The 18,616-nt window shown below is 53.9% G+C and overlaps 1 protein-coding gene across 1 annotated transcript; it reads right to left on the bottom strand.

Moving 5' to 3' along the window:
- Positions 1–7,330: 7,330 nt before the first annotated feature.
- C1qtnf6 (C1q and TNF related 6) lies at positions 7,331–13,795 on the bottom strand. Its single transcript, XM_005354239.2, has 3 exons — positions 13,687–13,795; positions 11,305–11,554; positions 7,331–9,365 (listed from the first exon to the last, which is right to left on the bottom strand). The coding sequence occupies exons 2-3, from the start codon at positions 11,546–11,548 to the stop codon at positions 8,821–8,823; spliced, it is 789 nt and encodes a 262-aa protein (XP_005354296.1). The 5' UTR covers positions 11,549–11,554; positions 13,687–13,795; the 3' UTR covers positions 7,331–8,820.
- Between the last annotated feature and the right edge of the window lie 4,821 nt (positions 13,796–18,616).

Raw genomic sequence — 18,616 nt, 5'->3', positions numbered from 1 at the left:
AAAAAGAAAATCGGAGCCATTAAAATGAAAATAAGTTTGGGGGTTTAAAAAATAATAACTTCTTTTTTGAAACGGTAATATAATTACTTTAAGTTCTCACCTTCCCTTCCCTCCCTCCAACCCCATTCATGCACCCCCACCTTGCTCTCTCTCAAATTCGCGACCTCTTTTTTTGTAAATTGTTGTCACACAAACACACACACACACTCCTAAATATGTAAATGCAATTTGATTGGTCCATGTAATGTAACCTGTATGCGCAGGCTCTCAGGGCAGACCACTTGGTATTGGATAAACAGCTGGAGGGGCTCTTCCCTGGGGACGAGGATTTCTCTCTCTCTCTCTCTCTCTCTCTCTCTGTTCTCTAGTTGCCTGGGGATGAGGCCCTGCCAGCCTTTCCCTTTCTATATTAGCATGTCCACTGGTGTGTCTTTGTTCAGGTCGTGTTTAAGCAGCCATGTTGATTTCATGGGTATAGCTACTCTGAGGATCATGTGTGGGCCCTACCCTTCGTCTTCTCTTTGAAGGCGTGGTTGCTAATGTGGCACCTTATGTCTCCCCCCCCCCACCCCCCACTGCAGGCTGGACCACACATGCCCCTGATCCTCGGCATAGATGCCTGTGGCTTTTCAGACTTCACTGCTGGTCTTCTGGAAGAGGAAGTGATCACAGGGACAAGCCACATCCAATGAAGTCCTGCAGAGTTCTAGAAGCTTCTTCCTGTGGGTCAAAGGGCTGGATAGCTATCGCCAGGTTTTCTTTATTGTTACACACACACACACACACACACACACCGAAATACATAAATACAATATGCTTAGTCCATATAATGTAACTTGTATGTACATGATCTCAGGGGCTTTCTGCAGTTGGAATGGATTATGAGCACTTCCTCCTCCTTCCCTCCCCAATCCTTGGACCCCTCCTGCCTTGTTCAGCAAGTATTTACTGATGTTAAACAAAAACAGTTCCCACATCAAAGGGAGGAAGAGCGAACACTGGTGAGCGGAAGCACAAGTCTATAGGTGGTCAGCGTGACTTAATGGCACAGAAAGAGGAAGGTGGGAAGGAAGGAGGGGCACTGGAAGAGCAGGAGGAAGGACAGAGGTGTGGGGTGCCTCCTGAATGTGCAAAACCATTTCTAGCTGTCCGAGTGAGCCCCGTCTCCCAGCCCACCCTCCCACCCACATTAGTCTATGAGTCCCGCAAAACGGGCCCTCAAAAACGTTTGTAGGATTTCCGGACTCATACAGATCGGAATGCTGCTTGAATCTGCTTCCTACCCTTCCTTCCGAAAAATTCCTGCTCATCCTTCACGACTCAAATATGCGGGTGAAGGTTGGTTGCTCCCACCTTTAGCAACCCACTCTCATACCTCACACACACTTACTTCACAGCCCTTGTGCCTTCCCCTGGACCTGAAGCTCTCAAGGGGCTCTGACCCGCCCTGGTGTCTGGGGATGCCCAAAATGTCTTCTGGGAAATTCCAGGCTAATGGTAGCAGAGTTGAAATGACCTACTGTTCCTTCAAAGCCTCCTGTCACGTAAGTGGCTTACATTTGTTGGGGTGCGGGGGGACTACAGTGTATTAATGAAGATTATTTAAGCTGTGAATGAGAGTGGTTAACTCCCATTAGTTCAAGAGGAGAAAAAAAAAACAGTCTTGTTGGAAATGGGGGTCAAAGGGGCAGCCCCAGGGCCTTTGCCTGAGTGACAGCACCTAGCCTCCCTTCCTGGCCACAGTTCCATCAGGCCTTGCACTCAGCCCACTAGGTGCTGGGAGCGGGGTCCCAGCTGGCCCTGTGAGCCTCAAGGTCTCCATTAAAACCATCAGCCTTACTCTGTTCTCTGCTCGTCACATCGTCCAGCTGTCCTCCAAGGAAGGACAGCCCAGAGCATGGAGGCTTGGCTGAGAGACCCAGGGAGAGGCCCAGCCGTGTACCTCTTTCCAGCAGCCTAATATTCCTCTAACACTGCCCCGGGGAAGATGTGTGCCCAGGAGCCACAATATGTGTGTACAGTTGATGCGATTTAAAGGAAGCGGGGCTTCTTTCAGGTGATGGTTGCAGAGGGCTTTGGTCCATCATGGTGAAAAGCCATGGTGGAGGAGATCAGGTCATGGTGGGGAATCCGAGGTGGAGGGTCTGGGGGCAGTGGTAGGAGTGCCTGGCACTTACTTCACAGAAGACCAGGAAAGCAGAGAACATACCAGAAACGCAGGTCTTGTGACACCTGCAAAGGACCACCCTTAACGACCCACTTCTGTCATCTTACCCCCTCCCCACCGAGACGCTCCATAACCTTGAAGAACAGCGCCACATTCTGGGGAACAAGCTTGTAAAAACTTGAGCCTGTGGGGGCCACTCAGATTCCAATCTTAGCAGCACCAACCATACTGCTTTCTTCCACAGGCTCCTCGTTTTGACCCTGAATGCCCCGGAAGTTATCTGCTGTCTCCCTTGCCTGTCTGGAGCCTGTGTGAGCTCCTTGCTCCCGCCAGCCCTCCACACTGCCTTCAACCCTTATTTCTTGTTTGTGCACGAAGGGTATTGTGAGGACCCACTTGGTGTCCCCCTGCTGCTGACCGCGGGCACCAGAGGAAGGACACTGGGTTTTGCACACTGCCAGCCCCTGTCATAAGGTCCCACAGGGGCCCCCTGACAGGTGTAGACTGTGACTGCAGACTCAGTGGACACCGTGTTTCCAGAGGACAGCACGGACCAGTCTATGGCGTCACAGTGGCTCCCTCTGTAAAATGACGATGCCCGCCTCAGAGTATGTTTCCACAGAGTGCCTCCCCAGGCTCTGTGCTTGACTTTAACCGCTGCTAGTTTCTTGTGTAGATCCTGTCGTACAGATGGGGAAACTGAGGCACAGAGCGCTCAGGAGATGCTATCAAATGCTCAGACTTAAACCCTTGCAGAGCCTCAGTAACTTCCATCTTAACCAGAGGTGGGTGTGTTGGGGGCAGGGCGGTTAATCACATCACTCTGCTGGGAAGGGTCGGTCAGGGGCTCCAAGGCTGGGACAACGCCGCCTACTCAAGCTAGACTCAAGATGGCTTCTCCCAGGTCTCCATCCCTTGGTGAGACTTTGATTTTGTTGAGGGCTCAGAGGTAAATTGTATCTTTACAATCCTTTTATCTTTCCCTGCCGTTGGATTAAGTCATGTGACCAGTTCTAGCCAATGACAAGTGAGGAGCTGCTTCTGGCCCAAGCTCTTGCACAAGCCCTTGTCATGCCTGGATGAGAGCCCAGGCATGTGTCAGGCACCCGGGAGATGACCCTTGGCCCTCAGTGTGGCCATGGAGCTGCCTTGTCTCTCAACTCAAGGCTGTTTTTGTTTTCTCTGTGTTGTGCTGGGCTTGCCTTCTTTGTACCCCCAACAAATACAAGGGTACGAAGCAAAAAACAGAAAGGAAAAAGGGGTGGCCTTTGGGTATGCTCAGATTTTAATCCAAGCAGAGCCCATGGCCTAGAGGAAGGATGCGATGTCCACCCTTACAATGCCACCTACACACACACACACACACACACACACACACACACACGCACACACAGAATCTAAATGCCCTGAGGTGGGGCACAGGGGAAGCAGGGCATGTCAGTGGGGGCTCCTGCCCAAGCGATCTTGTCCTCTCTCCCCAGGCTGAGCCTGGTGGGGGTTCAAGGAGAACACACACACATACACACACACACATGTGCGCACACAGGTCTTACTTCTGAGATTCGGTGTCACTATCGGTCTTGATCAAGCCCCAGAGGAGGTGAGTAGATGCCTAGAAAAGCATTGGCAGCACAGTGGACCTGGCTGGGGGCGGGGCTAGCTCAGACTGCTCTCCAAGGATACAGTGCGGTACAGAGAAGACCTAGGTATCTCATGAGAGCTGACAACCTGAAACCGGGGCCAGCATAAGGCAAGTGGGGGGAGAGGGGGGTGACGGCAGCCTGGAGCCAGTATTGACAGTATTGACTGGTCACTGAGCAACACATGGATAGATCTAGCAGTTGGCACTAGGACACTAAAGGCTGCTTTTTGAGGGGCCAGGGAGAGGCAGTGTGGGAAGACAGGAGGTCAGCATGGACGACATCGCCAGTCTTCAGTTTCATCCATGAATGCTGTCCTTAAGATGAAAATTAGCCCTTCAGAGAACACAAGCCCTGCTCCACCTGTGTCAGAATCCGAGGTGTCAGTACTGCCCTTGGACTGACTAGCAGTCCCCTGGAAGAGGTCAGCCACCTGCGGGAACACAGGGACCCGCATCTGTCCTGACCTCATCCTGCCTCTGACATGCCTGAGGGTTAACGCTTATTGCAGGTCTTCATCTAAGGCCTTCCTGCCACCCTGGGCCCTCTCTAGTCTCTGGTCCTTTTGGGGCTCAGAGGCCAAGCCTGCCCAGCCCCATGAACTCTTGTCCTGGAATCTGTCTTTCCTTTCTGGCTCCCTCCGCGTGCCCCACCCTTAATGTCCTCCCCATCTGCTTCTGTTCCTGGTGAGTGTCTCTGGCTCTCTCCCTTCCCTGCAGCTGTACACGTGGCAGCGTGGGGCCCACAGCGAGGGGCCTGCAGGACCAAGCAGGAGGAGCACGCTCAGCCAAAGTCATTCATCCAACAGGTATACGCTCTTGAATCAGAGCGGAGCCCCCCAACTCCCCTCAATCAGAGCAGAGCCCCCTGCCCCCTTCCACTATTGCGTGGACACAATGGGAGCAAAGTCAAGGCTCACACCAAGGGAAGAACTAGTCCAGACCCTGTGACAGGGAACACTGAGGCGATGGGCTCTGACAGAGTGGTTCTCAAGGGGAAGCTGCTCCCTCAGAGCCCCGAGTCTGGCTCCAGAGCCCACAGGAGCTGGGACCCATGCCTGCCGCTTCTCACAAGCCACTCAAATGTGCTTTGTATTTTCTGGAACAATAAGCCCTCATTCCATGACCCCCTCACTGTGCACCCTCGTGAGTTCAGAAGTGGGTTTCCGCTGCCGATCCCATGTGTACCTTGTGTCAAAGTCCTCAGTAGAGCAAGAAGATTTGGGATCAGATGGTAGGAAGACAATGTGGGGTCCAAAAGGACTATAAACAAATTACCCCGCATCCTCCATTCCTCCAGGACAGACAGCCACCAGGTCTCTTAGATAAAAGCCTTTAGGAATTGGGGAGCCTGGTGTACTTTGTCTGAGCTGGGCACCTGTCCGCTTTCGCTTTCTGCTTCCAGTCTTGCCACCTCCTTCAAAGTCTTGTGGGAACTTTTGTTCCTCCTCATGGCATTTGACATTCTCCTCGTTTCTGGGACTCACATACACTCTGGACCACAGTACCGGCCTCCTCCCTCAGCTGGGGATCTCTCTGCACCACCTGGCCCCAGTGAGCCGCCTGCTAAAGGTCTGAGCACCAAGGTGCACCCCAAGCCGGGCTTCACACACAGCCCCTCTCATGTCCAATCCCATTCCGTTCACTGGTTTTCTGTCTATCTGTCTATCTCTGTGCGTTTTTATTTTATTTCATTGAGACAGTGTCTATGTAGCCCTGGTTAGCCTGGAACTCTCTTTATAGACCAGGGTGGCTTTCAACCATAGATATCCCCCTGCCTCTGCCAAGTGCTACAGGTTAAAGGCATGCACCATCATGCCCAGCTCTCTCCACTTTTACAAACACAGATCTGTCCTCAGTCCTGGCTTGAGAAGCCTACAATTTTATGAAGCCCCTACCCAAACCCCACTATGCCTACCCAGTTGGGAAAGTCTGTCACGAAGATCTAGGGGCTCCTGGAACTATACCACTGAGTCAGGGATACTAGTGTGAACATTGTTGGAGACGATCTCAAGGCCACCTCTGAACCGGGGCTGGGAGGAAGTGGGTATGGTAGTGGGACAGGAGAGTGAGGCAGGGTGCTGGCTTAGGACTGCCTGGAAATGCCTGTGGCTTTGGCTTCAGTAAGCAAGTTCCGCAGGTGCCTGGCACGAAGTTTCCACAGCTGCCGTCAGCTGACCACAAATCCTGCCGACACAGACAGCAGATCCGAGCCTTCTTTGTGTTAAAGCACATTAAACAAGCAAGGGCTTGACCAGAGCATGTTGTGAGGCCAGCTCTTTGCAGATCCCTGGGAAGCATGCAGGTATCATGGAAAGCCTCCCTTCAGAGCCCTCACGGGTCCCAAGGACACAGAGCCCACTCTGCCACTGAGTGGACTTGGGTCTCAAGCAGGAGCAGATGGTGAACTCTTTGCAGGATGCAGCTTCCACGAGGTGCACCGAGAGCCACCAAACAGTGATGGTCGTACAGAATAGGGCACAAACTCCTGTCCTTCCATCCACAGCAGCAGACAAGAAGAGGTGAGGCCGGGTCACTTTAACAGTACAGGCAAGAGACTGTGCTAGTCAACAACATAGCTGCCCCCAACAGAATATTCTCTATGAGGCAGGATGAGTGTTTTCAGCTGTTTTCTCTATAAGCATGAGACAGAGGTGCGGGACTCCGAGGTCCCTCAAATAGGATAGGTACTGTGGTTGGTACGTGGTGATTATCGCCGATTGGACATGATCTAGAATCACCTAAGGCAAGTGTCTGGGCGTGTCCGTGAAGTGGTTTCTAAACTAGCCTAGAAGGAAGGATGATGCCCCTTACCTGTGGGGGGCACCACTTCATGACTGGGGTCCAGGATAACGCAAGGTGAGCACCGGGCACATCTCTCTGCTTCCTGACTGTGAATGCGATGTGACCCGCCGCCTCCCACCCTGGCTGTCCTCTTGCCCCCCACCCTGGCTATCCTCTGCCCCTCACCCTGCTGTCCTGTCATTCACACCATGGCAGACTGTACCCTCCAGCCATAATAAGCCCTTTGTTCCTTGAATTGCTTCTGTCACTCTATCAAGACAGTAGCTAATACAATTGGTGCAGCACTGGGGAGTTCCCGGCTGGAACATGAGCTTCGGGATGGTCTCTATGGAAATAACCATTGTGCTGCGGCTGCTACAGGGAGCCACACTGCAGGTGACCAACAGATGTTGTCCAAGAGGAACATGGCAACTGCCAGGCTACATGCCATCTAAACCATTGTCACCTCCACTTTGCAGGCAGTGAAGTTGAGGCTCAGAGATGGGACTTACCCGGACCCTAGCTGACTCTCAGCGGGTCCCCACTAACTCCAGGACCCTGGCTCCGGCTGTGTGAGCGACTAGAGCTGATATTTCTTTGTAGGCAGAGGACACAGAGAGTGAAGCCCTTAACAAGGCTTTGTTTCTGTGAAGCCCTCTATCTGCCCCCAGCAGGGCCAGAGTGGCTGTCTTCCAAGGCAGGGGAAGGGCATAGGGAAAAAAGTACCAGGTTAAATTGCCAAGAGAATCCAGTAATTTTATTCACACTGGCCAAGCAGGCAAGGACAGTCAGGCTGAGTGTGGTTTTGTCAAACCAGCCTTCACAGCATGTGGCAGGCCTTGCCTTTGCCACCCTGCCATGGCTCCCTTGACTGTAAGCACCAGAGATGCCTGCCCAGGGCCAGTCGTGCCCTGGGTCTGCAGAAGCACCAATGGACGGAGGCCACCTTCCCCTGAGAAGCTTGGGAAGCCTACAGTGGAAGAGGGGAAGGTTAGAGGGACCACCAGGCCATACGCTCTGGGAAAGGCATGGGGGTCTCGTTGTTCCTGCTTCTCCATGACCTTCCCCAGGGCCTGCCTTGGCAGCATGGCTCAGAGAAGGCCCCCAGGTAACCTGAATATCACTGGCTTCAGTCCCTAGACCTGCTTTGGGCTGAAACCTACCACCTCTGTCCTGCCTGAGTCCCCATGATGTCTGCTAGGGCAATACAGGCAGGTGAAGTCCTGAAACGGGAGCCACCTCCTGGGTGTCCTTAGCATCCTCATCAACCCAGTGTGACACTGGGCTTTTGAGGGGCCAGGAGGTCCAGAGAGACCTGGAGTATGTGGTCTGGCCATTGCTAAAGTCCTGGGGAATCAGGCAAGGAGGGAAGAAGGAGTCTTCAAAGATCAGGGAGGAGAATGGGCTCCAATTCACGCCCAGGCACCCATTTACCCTGGGTGCCTCCAAATTCCTGGGCCTCCCCCTAACCAAGACTATATCTAGGGTTTGCTTTAACGCTGGGCATCTGGCAAGAAGGTAGAGAATCTGAAAGGGATATCATCCCTACTCCAGCACCCGGGCCACCACAGGAGCAGTGAAGAACGGCCCATGCTGCCTAAGCACCTAGTTTAGAGGAGCACCCAAGAAGTGCTCAAGTCTTTGTACCCACTTGAGCACACCGCCACCTCTGTCCAGGTTCCTGGGCATTCGCCAGGGGAGGGGCAGGACCTAGGTCTGATTAGCCTAGGTTTTCCTCAGGCCTGGGACTAAGTCAGCATTGGATGAATGCATACGTGAACAGTGGCTAGAAAAGAGGCTGGGGGAGGGGTTGGGCCCAGGGTGAGGAGAAAACCTGAGTATGCAAGAATACAAGAGTTTTCAGCATGGGGGGGGGATTCCAGAATGTTTGGGAAGTCCCTAGAATGCTAGGAACGTTCTAGGAAGCCCAATTCCTCAAGCGTCATCCATAGACCCGCGGCATCAGCATTACGGAGAAAATTGCTAGAAATGCAGAATCCTGGGTCCACCCCCAAATGCCAAGCCAGAATCTACCATACAATAAAGTCCCCGGGGATGAATAGCACGGTGGTGTGTGAGTCGCTCTAAGTCTCTGAAAAATGCAGCCAGGAGGGGAGGGGACAGAGACAGACTGTGATGCTAATAATCCAGCCCTGGGGGAACCTATAGGACCTGCCCTAGCCACCAGCCCTCCCCCAAGCTGCCCAGCGGCGAAACTGGTCAGGGAAGGTCAGTCCTCCGCCTTGATCAGATGGCCGCTGAAGGTAATGTAGGTGTCCACGTCGTCGCTGTAGATGGCGTTCTCCCGCTCCCGCTTGAAGAGCCGCACCCACACGTGGTCACCGGGCTCCAGCGGTAGCATCACACTCTGGCTCTGCATGATGCTGCGCTCACTGGGCTGTGCATAGAGGATCACAGCCGCCTGCTCGTTGTGGACGATGTGCACGTAGGTCTCCTTGTAATTCCAGCTGTGCACGTTGAGGCTGAAGAAGTAGAGGCCGCGCAGGGGGGCCGTGAAGTGGCCAGTGGTCATGTCGAAGTGGCCGTCAGTGTTCACAAAGACCCTGTCGAACAGCAGTGGGAGGAAGTCCTCGCTGCTGTGCAGGGCTGTCTTGCGACCCACAGAGAAGGCCGAGTAGTGCACCTGGCACGCGCTGCCAGGGTTGCCTGCCTGCCCCTTATCGCCTTTGACACCCTGAGAGCCACGGTCCCCTCGGGGACCATCCTTGCCTGGCTTCCCTGGTGTTCCTAAAGGACCTCTGTCCCCTTTATCACCTGTGAGGACATGAAGGGGAGAAGTTAGGACAGGCACCCTGGCCTATGCTAAGCACTCACTTTTGGAAGTCACTGCTTTTGCCTGGATCCAGAAAAGGACCTGGTGTTTAGTGAGAATCTACTCCTGCCGGGCATTTACCACCCCCTAACATCCCTCTGCAGAAGTGAAAACTGAGGCCATTTCCAAAACCCAGACTGTGTTTTGTCCAGCTCAGCCTGGGTCCTCTTTCTGCCAAAGAGGGCACATCAGGCTTCCAGGAGGCTGCCTGCCGAGACCAGCAGGGAGGTGGGGCAAGACACAATTTGCACCTCTAGTTAAGAATAAAACTACCTTTGCCATGGCCTGGGAATTTGGGGGTCTTGAGTGTCTGGGGTATACCTTAAAAGGACAATGTCCACCTCATAGGTGCACAGGAGTCCTCATTGGCAGGAGAGGGCAGGAATCCCCACAGCATGGCCCAGTCCATCTCCACCCTCTCTGGCAGTGGTGACCTGGTTACTTTTCCAGCCCTGGCTCCAGGCTGAATCTGAGCACAGACAGGACACCTCCCGTCCCACCCCAAAACCCACCCAGTGTGCACTGAAGAGACCTGGCTCCACGTGTTTCCCTGGCGAGTCTGTGGACTTCCTCGGGGCGGTGGTGAAGCCAGTTGAGAAGAGAATAGAGAGAGAAAGGAAGGCACAGGTCCTTGAAGGCAGACCAAAGGAAAGGGAGTGGGGGTGCCCATGACTATGGGATGGCACCACAGATGCCACCTCCCGGCAAAAGCACCTCTCTGAGTACAGAGCTTTCAGAGCGCCCGCTCTGCCCAGCCTAAGGCCAGGGTGGCTGTGAGGAGGGGGCTATTTTCCTTCTACCCAGATGCTGGCAAGAGGTCAGCCTGACCCACAAGGCTTAGACACGGCTCCAGATGCTACTCAAGCACCCTTGGTGCTACAAGGAACCGTCTTCTTTGGAAACCTGTCCAAGGGCAACGCAGGGCTGAAGATGGACCGTCACAGCAAAGGGTCACCAGGCCTGGGCCCCTCCACCTCCAGAGGCTAAGCTACCTGAAGTTGCACTGAGTAAGGCCATCAGGCAAGGAGACCAGGAAGTGACCTCCCCCAGGTCTAGAATGAGCATGAGCAGGAGTCTCAGGTGTGGACTGGCTATCAGAGGCGAGTGCCCTGCTCTGTCCCTGACATGGAGGTGACTCCAGAAGACACCTACTGGACACTACTTTCCCTATCTGCATGTGGGAGGAGCGACTCAGTCACCCCCTCACATTGGGGGGGCGTATGGTGAGCATAGCTGGATGTCAATGGTGTGGCCATGGCCATCATGGGTCCCATCACCGGAGTGGAACTAATTCCCTCACATCTGAGGCTATACATCAGGGGGTTGCCACCCCACTTTCACTAATAGAGCTCCCACAAGTCTTTACACTTTCACCTCTCTTCCTATTATGTGCCCCACAGGACACCAATGGAGGCCAGGTCCTCTTTCTGCTCAACCCCCCCCCCCATCCCACAGAGAGAAACCCATATCCTGGTGGTAGCTGGTGACCCTGTGGGCCCACACCTTTCTCCCTGTGCCATCTCCTTCCACACCCATGCTGGGAAAGCCCCTTACCCTGTGAGCCTAGGCTTGCAATTCACCTTGCCAGGAGCCCCATGAACCTGCCCAGCTCGCTCTGCTGCCTGTGCCCCACACTTCACCCCAGTACCTCTCTGCTCACATTTTGGATCCCAAGGCCTTTCCCACTGAGTCCTTCACTCTGAACTCAGAACAGCACTTACACATTCTAGGTGCTATGCATATGCAGACCAAAGGCAGGCAGGGCCCAGGTAAGGCCTGCCCTGGTTTCTCCTGTCCTTCCCTCCCTCCTTCCCTCCCTCCCTCCTTTTTTTCCCTCCCTTTCTCCCTATCCCATACCAATTCCACCAGGCCACGACTCACCCTTCAGGATGGTAATGTTGATGTAGGGCCTGACCTCGGGCAGAACATAGGGGAAGTGGGGGGAAGCAGGGCCTTGGACAGGGTCAGCAGAGGACAGCGGTTCCTCAGGGTCACAGCATCGTCGGCAGCCTTTGCTGAGATGGGAGGCCACAGAGTCCCCAAAGGTGGGCTCCTCTGTGGGGACTCCGAACACAAGAGGAAGCAGGAGTACTGCCCAGAAGGAACCCAGTCTGTCTGTCCCCATGGTGACCTGGACAGAGAGACACATTTGATTCAGCGTATCCGGCACATCAATGCCCAGGGGTAACATTATCTCCTGTAGCCAGGGCAGACCCAGTGTTATTAGGGGGAGTAGGTAGGACCTCCTGGAACAGGCAAGTCCGGAGCCATCAGGGGAGGCAAGGCTGAGGGCACCAGACTGGCCACCGAGCCTTCTGACGTCTGTCTATTGGGACCATGGACACATGGCCTGAGAAGAACGGAGCCCCTATAGAGACCCTCAGAGGGCACACACCAGGCTCCCAGGCCTTTACTGGGGCACCAAAGAAGATGCCAAATGTCCATGTGGCTAACTAAGGAGGTGGAGAATGTTTCTTTGCCCCCCTCATCTCTAAAGGCCATGGCTCTCACCACCACCTGCAGGCACCACAGGCAGTGGCTAGAGCTGGGGTTCCTGAGGATCAAGGCATTGGCTCCTGCATGCCTCTTCTGTGCAGAAGCAGATGTCTTGAAGAAGTCAGAAAATGAGACATCCTCTTTGGAATAACACAAGGCTGAGGGTATGCAGCTTAGTAGGACTCACAGTTCTGGTATCTTTGTGCCCTCCACAACCCACCCTTAGCCGGGAACCGCCCTGTCCCCTGCTCCTCCCCACAGAGAAAGCTCAGCGTTCAATCATTGGAAGATGGTTGTATCAATCACACAGGCCTACCAATCGGCATCTAAGGTGGTAAATTGAAATTAAGGGGTGGGGGGATCAAAAGCACTGAAAATTCAGAGGGATCAGAATTAGTGATGTTCTATCTTGGGCCTTGAACATGAAGGGGTCCAGAGTTTCCAGAGTGGGGCAGGAAGTAGGCCGGACACTAAAAAAAGAGCCTGGATGGGTGGGCAGGAAGCCCACAGCGGGCCTTTGAGGTGGTGACAGCCTCGGGGACTGGCGCCGCCTGATTATCACAGATCAGAAACTGCTATTGAAACCAGACTGGTTTTTACACCTCTGGCGTCTCTTTGTTTATTTCCTTTTTGTTCCCCGTTAACGTTTAGTACAATTCAAAAATATTTTTCTGTGGTTAATACAGGCTGAGAAGGTAAAATGATTCTTCTAGAAAGGTTTGAAGAGGGAGTAGGGGTTAAAGAGACAGAAGCTCTTGGGGCTTCTCCCCAGCGGCCAGGGTGATGACAGGAGGCATCTTAGGAGACACCCCGGTTCTAGAATGATCCTGTCCCCACTTCTGGGTTTTGCTGGTTCTGCTCCACCAGGCAGGCAAACCTCGCAAGAGACCAACCACCCCTATTTTCCTTAACTCCAGGTTGTAGCAAACTCCCCTCCCCTGCCTTATTTGGTCCAGAGATGCCCTCCCCCCTCGTGGGGGACATCTGAATAACACAAACTGTGTGACCGAGGCTTGTGGCTTAGCCCTTCTGGTCTTCACGCTCCCTCATTCGCACGAGATGCCAGCGTGTCTTCCTTGCCAGGCTATATGGATGACTGACACACAGGGAAGCTGCCTAGCTTGTCATATGCTTCATATACTTCCAAGAGTTCATTCCTTCCTCTGCCTGGTAGCGACCTCATCCTGGTGTCTATGACTTGAAAGGCACAGAACTTTCTGGAATGTCATCATGGTTTGGAGACATTTCTGTTTCTTATTGGTCTCGCCCCTGGGGAGTCAGAGGCTCAGAGACACAGACCGGGTGGGGGGGGGAGGAGGCTTAGGGACGGAAGCAGGAAGCAACTCTGGCTCCCTGGAAGCAGCACTGGCGGCTCTAACTACAGCTAGGATCCCTGGCTGGCTCCTGGGATGGGGCCAGTCAGGACTGTGGTGGGAAGGGAAGCTCACACTAACTGTAGAGTGATCTTGAGGGTCCTCACCATCTCTACTAAAAAGCCAGAGCCTCTTGGAGGTGGCTGAGCTCCCACTGGCATCACCCAGTAAGTCAGGGCTGAGCTGAGTGGCGAGGGGGAGCAGGAGTCACTGCAGGGGGTAGATAAAAGCCAGGAGCAGTGCAGGGTGGCAGAGAGGAGGAGATCCTCCAAGGAGCTGGCTAGGCCCGAGGGAAAGAGCTATGTGCTTGTCAGAAAGAGGGGAACAGAGAAATCTCAGACTCTGACCGCAGCCCCCAGCCCAGACAGAAGCAGAGAGGCTTCCAGCCACTCACCCTGGTCCTGCAGCCTCAAGCTCAACTCACAGACCCCGGGCGGCCTCTGGCTCCTTGGCCCATGTCTGTGATAATAGCTTGTTGCTGGCCCGACCCCCAAGGCCTACGACTGAGCTGGGAGGGCGGAGGGATGGAGGGAAGGAGGAGGGAGCACGCTGAGCTGGCTTCCCATTCCCCACCTCCTGCTCCCGCCCCTCCAGCCTGGGGCTCGGCCTCAGAGATACTGAGATATGTTTGAACTTCCTTGGGCATCTGTAGCCCAGTCCCAGCCGTGGGACCCTGTTTGAGTCAAAGGCCCTGAGAGTTTAGACCGGACGGACAAGGGCAGGGGCCTAGAAATACTTGGGCGTGGAAATCAGAGGCAGCAAGAGAGGGGGCAGGGTTTTCCATTACTCAGGAAAAGGGAGGCAGCACAGGGAACTCCCGCAGCCCTGGTCTAGTCGGAGCCCAAGAGCCATCTGCCAAGAGCTACAGAGACAGGGAGGGTGGCGTGAGGGCTCTAGTGCCCATCCTCCATAGGCATAAATCCCGGTCAGTCTAACACCTAGCAGCCAGCAACACAGCCAAGCATTGCCTCTCCTACCCTAGGTGGTCTGGTCACACTCCCAGCCCAGAAGCGCTTGACTGAGATGACTTGCTCCCCTTCCTCCACCTGGAATCCTGCCTTTATTGATTGGACCTCTGGTCTCCTAAAGCCCCTGCCTCACAGAAGTAACCCCCAAGAAGCTCATAGGGGTCCTGCCTCAGTTTCCTCCTAGGCAGGCTAGGGGAATTTTAGCAAGGGCCACAGATCAGAGTACTAGTCCTAGCTTCCTGGGGCCAGAGCCCCTGTGCAGATGATGTCAAATGTCCCTCACTTTTGGCTACCTTAATATTTTAATTTCACTATTTCCCACCTGAGTTAGGTGTCACCTCTCTCGGGGACCTTGGTCCTCAAAAAGTGTTTAGACCCACGATCCCCCCCCCCCTCCCCGCTCCTCCAGCGGAGAGCAAGCAAGTTAGCAGCTAGAGGGTCTTGGTAGTAATACTGCTCTCCAGATCACTACTTATAAGACAGATTGAGGTCTGGGACTTCCTGGCCCCATTAAAGCTTCCATGCTTTGGGTCCCTGACAGGGCTGTCTCTGGGCCCAGGCTTCCTGAGTGTTTAAGCAGACAATCCAACAGCATATCAGGCCTGGAAGGAGTCTCCCAGATGATCTAATCCCATCCCTTAATCAGGGACATCGTGGCCCAGGGAGCTCAAGGCTTTGGTACAAGGTCACATAGCAGAGCTGAGTCCAAGTTGGGAGGATGCCAGATTCTTCTTGGCTGCCCTCCCAAAATGACTCAGAGTCCTTGGGTCCAATCAGGAGCACTGGGGGTAGGGGGCAGAAGACAGCAGACAGAAGGATGGTGGCCATATAGGGACCACCACCAGGCCCACACTGGCATGGCCTCTGTGTGGCCTTGCCTGAACAGCATTCCCAGGGCATTGAGCCAGCCCTGCAAAGAGGCTCCCCCTCCAAGCTGCAGCCACCAGAGCAAAGGGCTGAGTCAGCAGCCCTGGGGGTGGGGACAGGACCAGGCAGTTTTGGTTTTCTGGTGTAGAAAGCTGGAAAGAATGGACAAAAGAAAAGATAGATGGAATAGAGAAGGGCAGGGGGAGGCACGGTTCTGTTGGAGGCCAGCTGTGTGCCTAGCCCTGGGCACCCCACTTGCTCGGCACCCCACTTATAGGGCAACACTGCTCACTCCACCTTAACAGTTGAGGTGGCTCCAAGCTGCTGACTTCAGCCATGAGGATGTCCCAGGCAGGTCAGATAGATTTGAGACCTCACTCCAGTCCTGGAGTAGACAAACAGACAGACTCTGTTTAATGTCCTTCTTCAAGTTGTGAGACGTTGGGTAAGTTTTCTTCCTTCTCTGAGTATTTTGTTTGTTTTGTTTCTCAAGACAGGATTTCACTGTGTAGCCCAGGCTGGCCTGGAACTCACAGAGATCTGCCTGACTCTGCCTCCTGAGTGCTAGGGGTTAAAGGCGTGCACCACCACCACCTGGCACTTGCCTGAGTCTTAATGATCCTGGGCCAGACGATCTTGACTCCAGGATTGTATGAGTGTCTGGGAATAGTCAAAGGGTGTTTCTTCGTGGCTACTTCGGTTAAGCCCTGTATGCTGAGGCACGCACTCACTTTTCTCAGCACACCTGCCAGCAGATACCCCCTGGGCTCATGTTGCCCTCCATCCTCTTTCATAAGCCTCTATGAGCAAATTTGTACCAGGTCACCAAGGGCAGAGTCTCACGGTGTGAGTCTGTTTCTCTGCTCACTCCGCCCTTTCTGACTTCCAGGAGCCAGGACATTTGCTGACTGGAGAAGTCAGCTGTGTCACTGGCAATTCACAGAGTTCCAGGTCACTGCCAAGTTAGCGGTTGAACTACTGGAGAGGAGGGCGCCACCTCCTGGGGAGAGCCAGCGTGCGGCCCAGCAGCCAGCACCCCACCAATCCAACCTGGTTGGAGAGCTGAGGTCCTCCAAACCTCAGAAAGTAGGCAGGGCTTCTCTGACATACAGCCCCTGTGAGGACAGCTCCAAATTGGCTTTGCTGGGTGCCCATCTATTGAGCGACCCAGGTTAGACCCTCCAGGCCCAGCCAAAAGTGGGCAAAAAGATGACTTCAAGATCCCTAGGACCCCAGCCTGGTCTACAAGAGCTAGTTCCAGGACAGGAACCAAAAACTACGGAGAAACCCTGTCTCGAAAAATCAAAAAAAAAAAAAAAACCCCTTTCAAAAAAAAAAAAAAAAAAAAAAAAAAAAAAAAAAAAAAGATCCCTAGGACCCTCAACAAGGAAGCCGAAACCGGAGAGGAGCCGAGCAGAACCGAAAAGGGCCGACCAGAGCCGAGTCCAGCCGAGCAAAGCAGAGTAGAGCCGAACAAAGTCGATTTTTCCCCGAGCCAAAACGAACAGATTCGGGTCCAGCCGGTTGGGATCCGACAAAGGCCGAATAAAGCCGAATCTGGACGAAGAGAGACGTGAGTGCGCTGAGGTCCAGAGGCGCCCCCTGGCGGACACAGGAACACTGAGTTGATTTGAGCGGGACTCATTGGGAGTCCTGTGATAGTCCTGTAAAATGGGATTGTGGGGTGCACTTCAGGAATAAGGAAACTGAGGCTCCCCTTAGGCCCGAGACTGCCTCACAGGCCTCTGAGCTGGGAAGTGAAGGCTCTGAAGTTCCTTTGATGGTGTTTGGCCAAGAACACCCCTGCCACTTAAAACTCACGTATAAATTTGATTGTGTTTGCCGATTTATTGCATCCAAAGGCCCACAGAGATCTCCCTTGTGGAGGGCTAGCAGAGTTCAGATACAACCATGATGGTCTCACAGATGGAGAAACCAAGCCGGCTTCGGAGGTGTTGACCAAGGGCGGTGGGGCGGCAGTTCCCATGAGCAAATATTGACACATTTCCTGGCCATTAGAGCAGAAAGCCAGACTGAAAAGAGGATGTTCTGTCCCTTCTCTGCAAAGCTTAAAGCATCCTGCCCCCACTCCAGGCCTCAGTTTCCCCACCTGAAGCAAGATAGTAGCAGAGGATGTGGCCAGGATCCCCGGTACCTGGATCCTAAGAGAATGAGGCATTCCCTGGAGCCAGGGAGAACAAAAAAGCTGTTTACACGCATGTACAATTCACCCCAATTAACCCCCATGCTATAGCACTCTGGAGTGCCTGCCCAAGGCTGCAGGGTTTGGGGTGCTGGGCCTCTGGAAAGCAAATGAGGCCCTGTATGGCCTGGGTATCTCCTCTGCTATATACACTTCCCAAGGGCACTGCGTGCCACCAGGCAGCTGGCACAGGTAATCTCAGAGCACCCCAATCCCCAGTGTGGCACCAGGCAGCTGGCACAGATGGTCTCAGAGCACCCCAATTCCCAGCATCACTTTTTCCACCCAGCACCGGGGAGGCTGAGGCAGGAAGATGACCCCTGTTCTCAAGTCTTCTTTCTGATCATGACATTGGGCAACAACTGTGACATCCCAGATCTCCAGAGAAGGTCTTGCACGCCTGTTCTGTGAGCACACTTCTGGATATGCTTGTGCAGTCCCTGTGGGCACCAGGCACTGGCCTAAGGCCTAAGCTCTGCAAATGTTAACTCTTTAATGACCTAAAGCACAACTTACCCCGTGAGGAAGAAACTGAGGCAAGGAGAGGTTAGTCTGCTGGCTCAAGGTCAGACAGCTAGTGAATGCACAAGCAGGGACTCAACCACAGGCAGCCCGAGTCCAATCACTGTCACTCTCCTCTGCTGTCCTCTTCTTGGCTCCTAGACAAACCATCTGGCCTCTGGGTTGAGCCTTAAGCAGTTAACAGGATCCACAAACCACATACTGCATGAAGGATGAGCAGGTTGGTTTGACAGACCTTCTAGGAACCCGGGAGGGAAGAGGCCACTAACACCATAAGGCAAATGGGCAGTGGTCTTAACCAGTACCACAGCTGGGAGCTTCAGAAACGAAAGCTTATCATGTTGGCAGGGATAATGGTGCATGCCTGTCATCCCCGCACTTGGGAAACTGAGGTAGGATTGCCATGGGGTCCAGGCCAGACTGCTCTACAAAGTGAGACTTTACCTTGAAAAAGAAAAAAAAACAAGGACTGAAGAGATGGCATAGCTGGTAAAGTGCCCGCTTTGCAAGTGTGAGGACCTGAGTGGGGACCTGCATTAAAAAGTAGCTCGTGGTCACATGTACCTTTAGCCCTAGCAAGGGCTCCAGTGAGAGACCTTGTCTCAAAAGATAAACAGGGCCGGGCGGTGGTGGCGCACGCCTTTAATCCCAGCACTCGGGAGGCAGAGACAGGCGGATCTCTGTGAGTTCCAGGCCAGCCTGGTCTACAAGAGCTAGTTCCAGGACAGGCACCAAAAAGCTATGGAGAAACCCTGTCTCGAAAA

Source organism: Microtus ochrogaster, chromosome 15, assembly GCF_000317375.1.
Source record: "Microtus ochrogaster isolate Prairie Vole_2 chromosome 15, MicOch1.0, whole genome shotgun sequence".
Taxonomy (NCBI): Eukaryota; Metazoa; Chordata; class Mammalia; order Rodentia; family Cricetidae; genus Microtus; species Microtus ochrogaster.
Note: the sequence above shows the minus strand (reverse complement) of the source record. Positions and strands in the feature narration are given on the sequence as shown.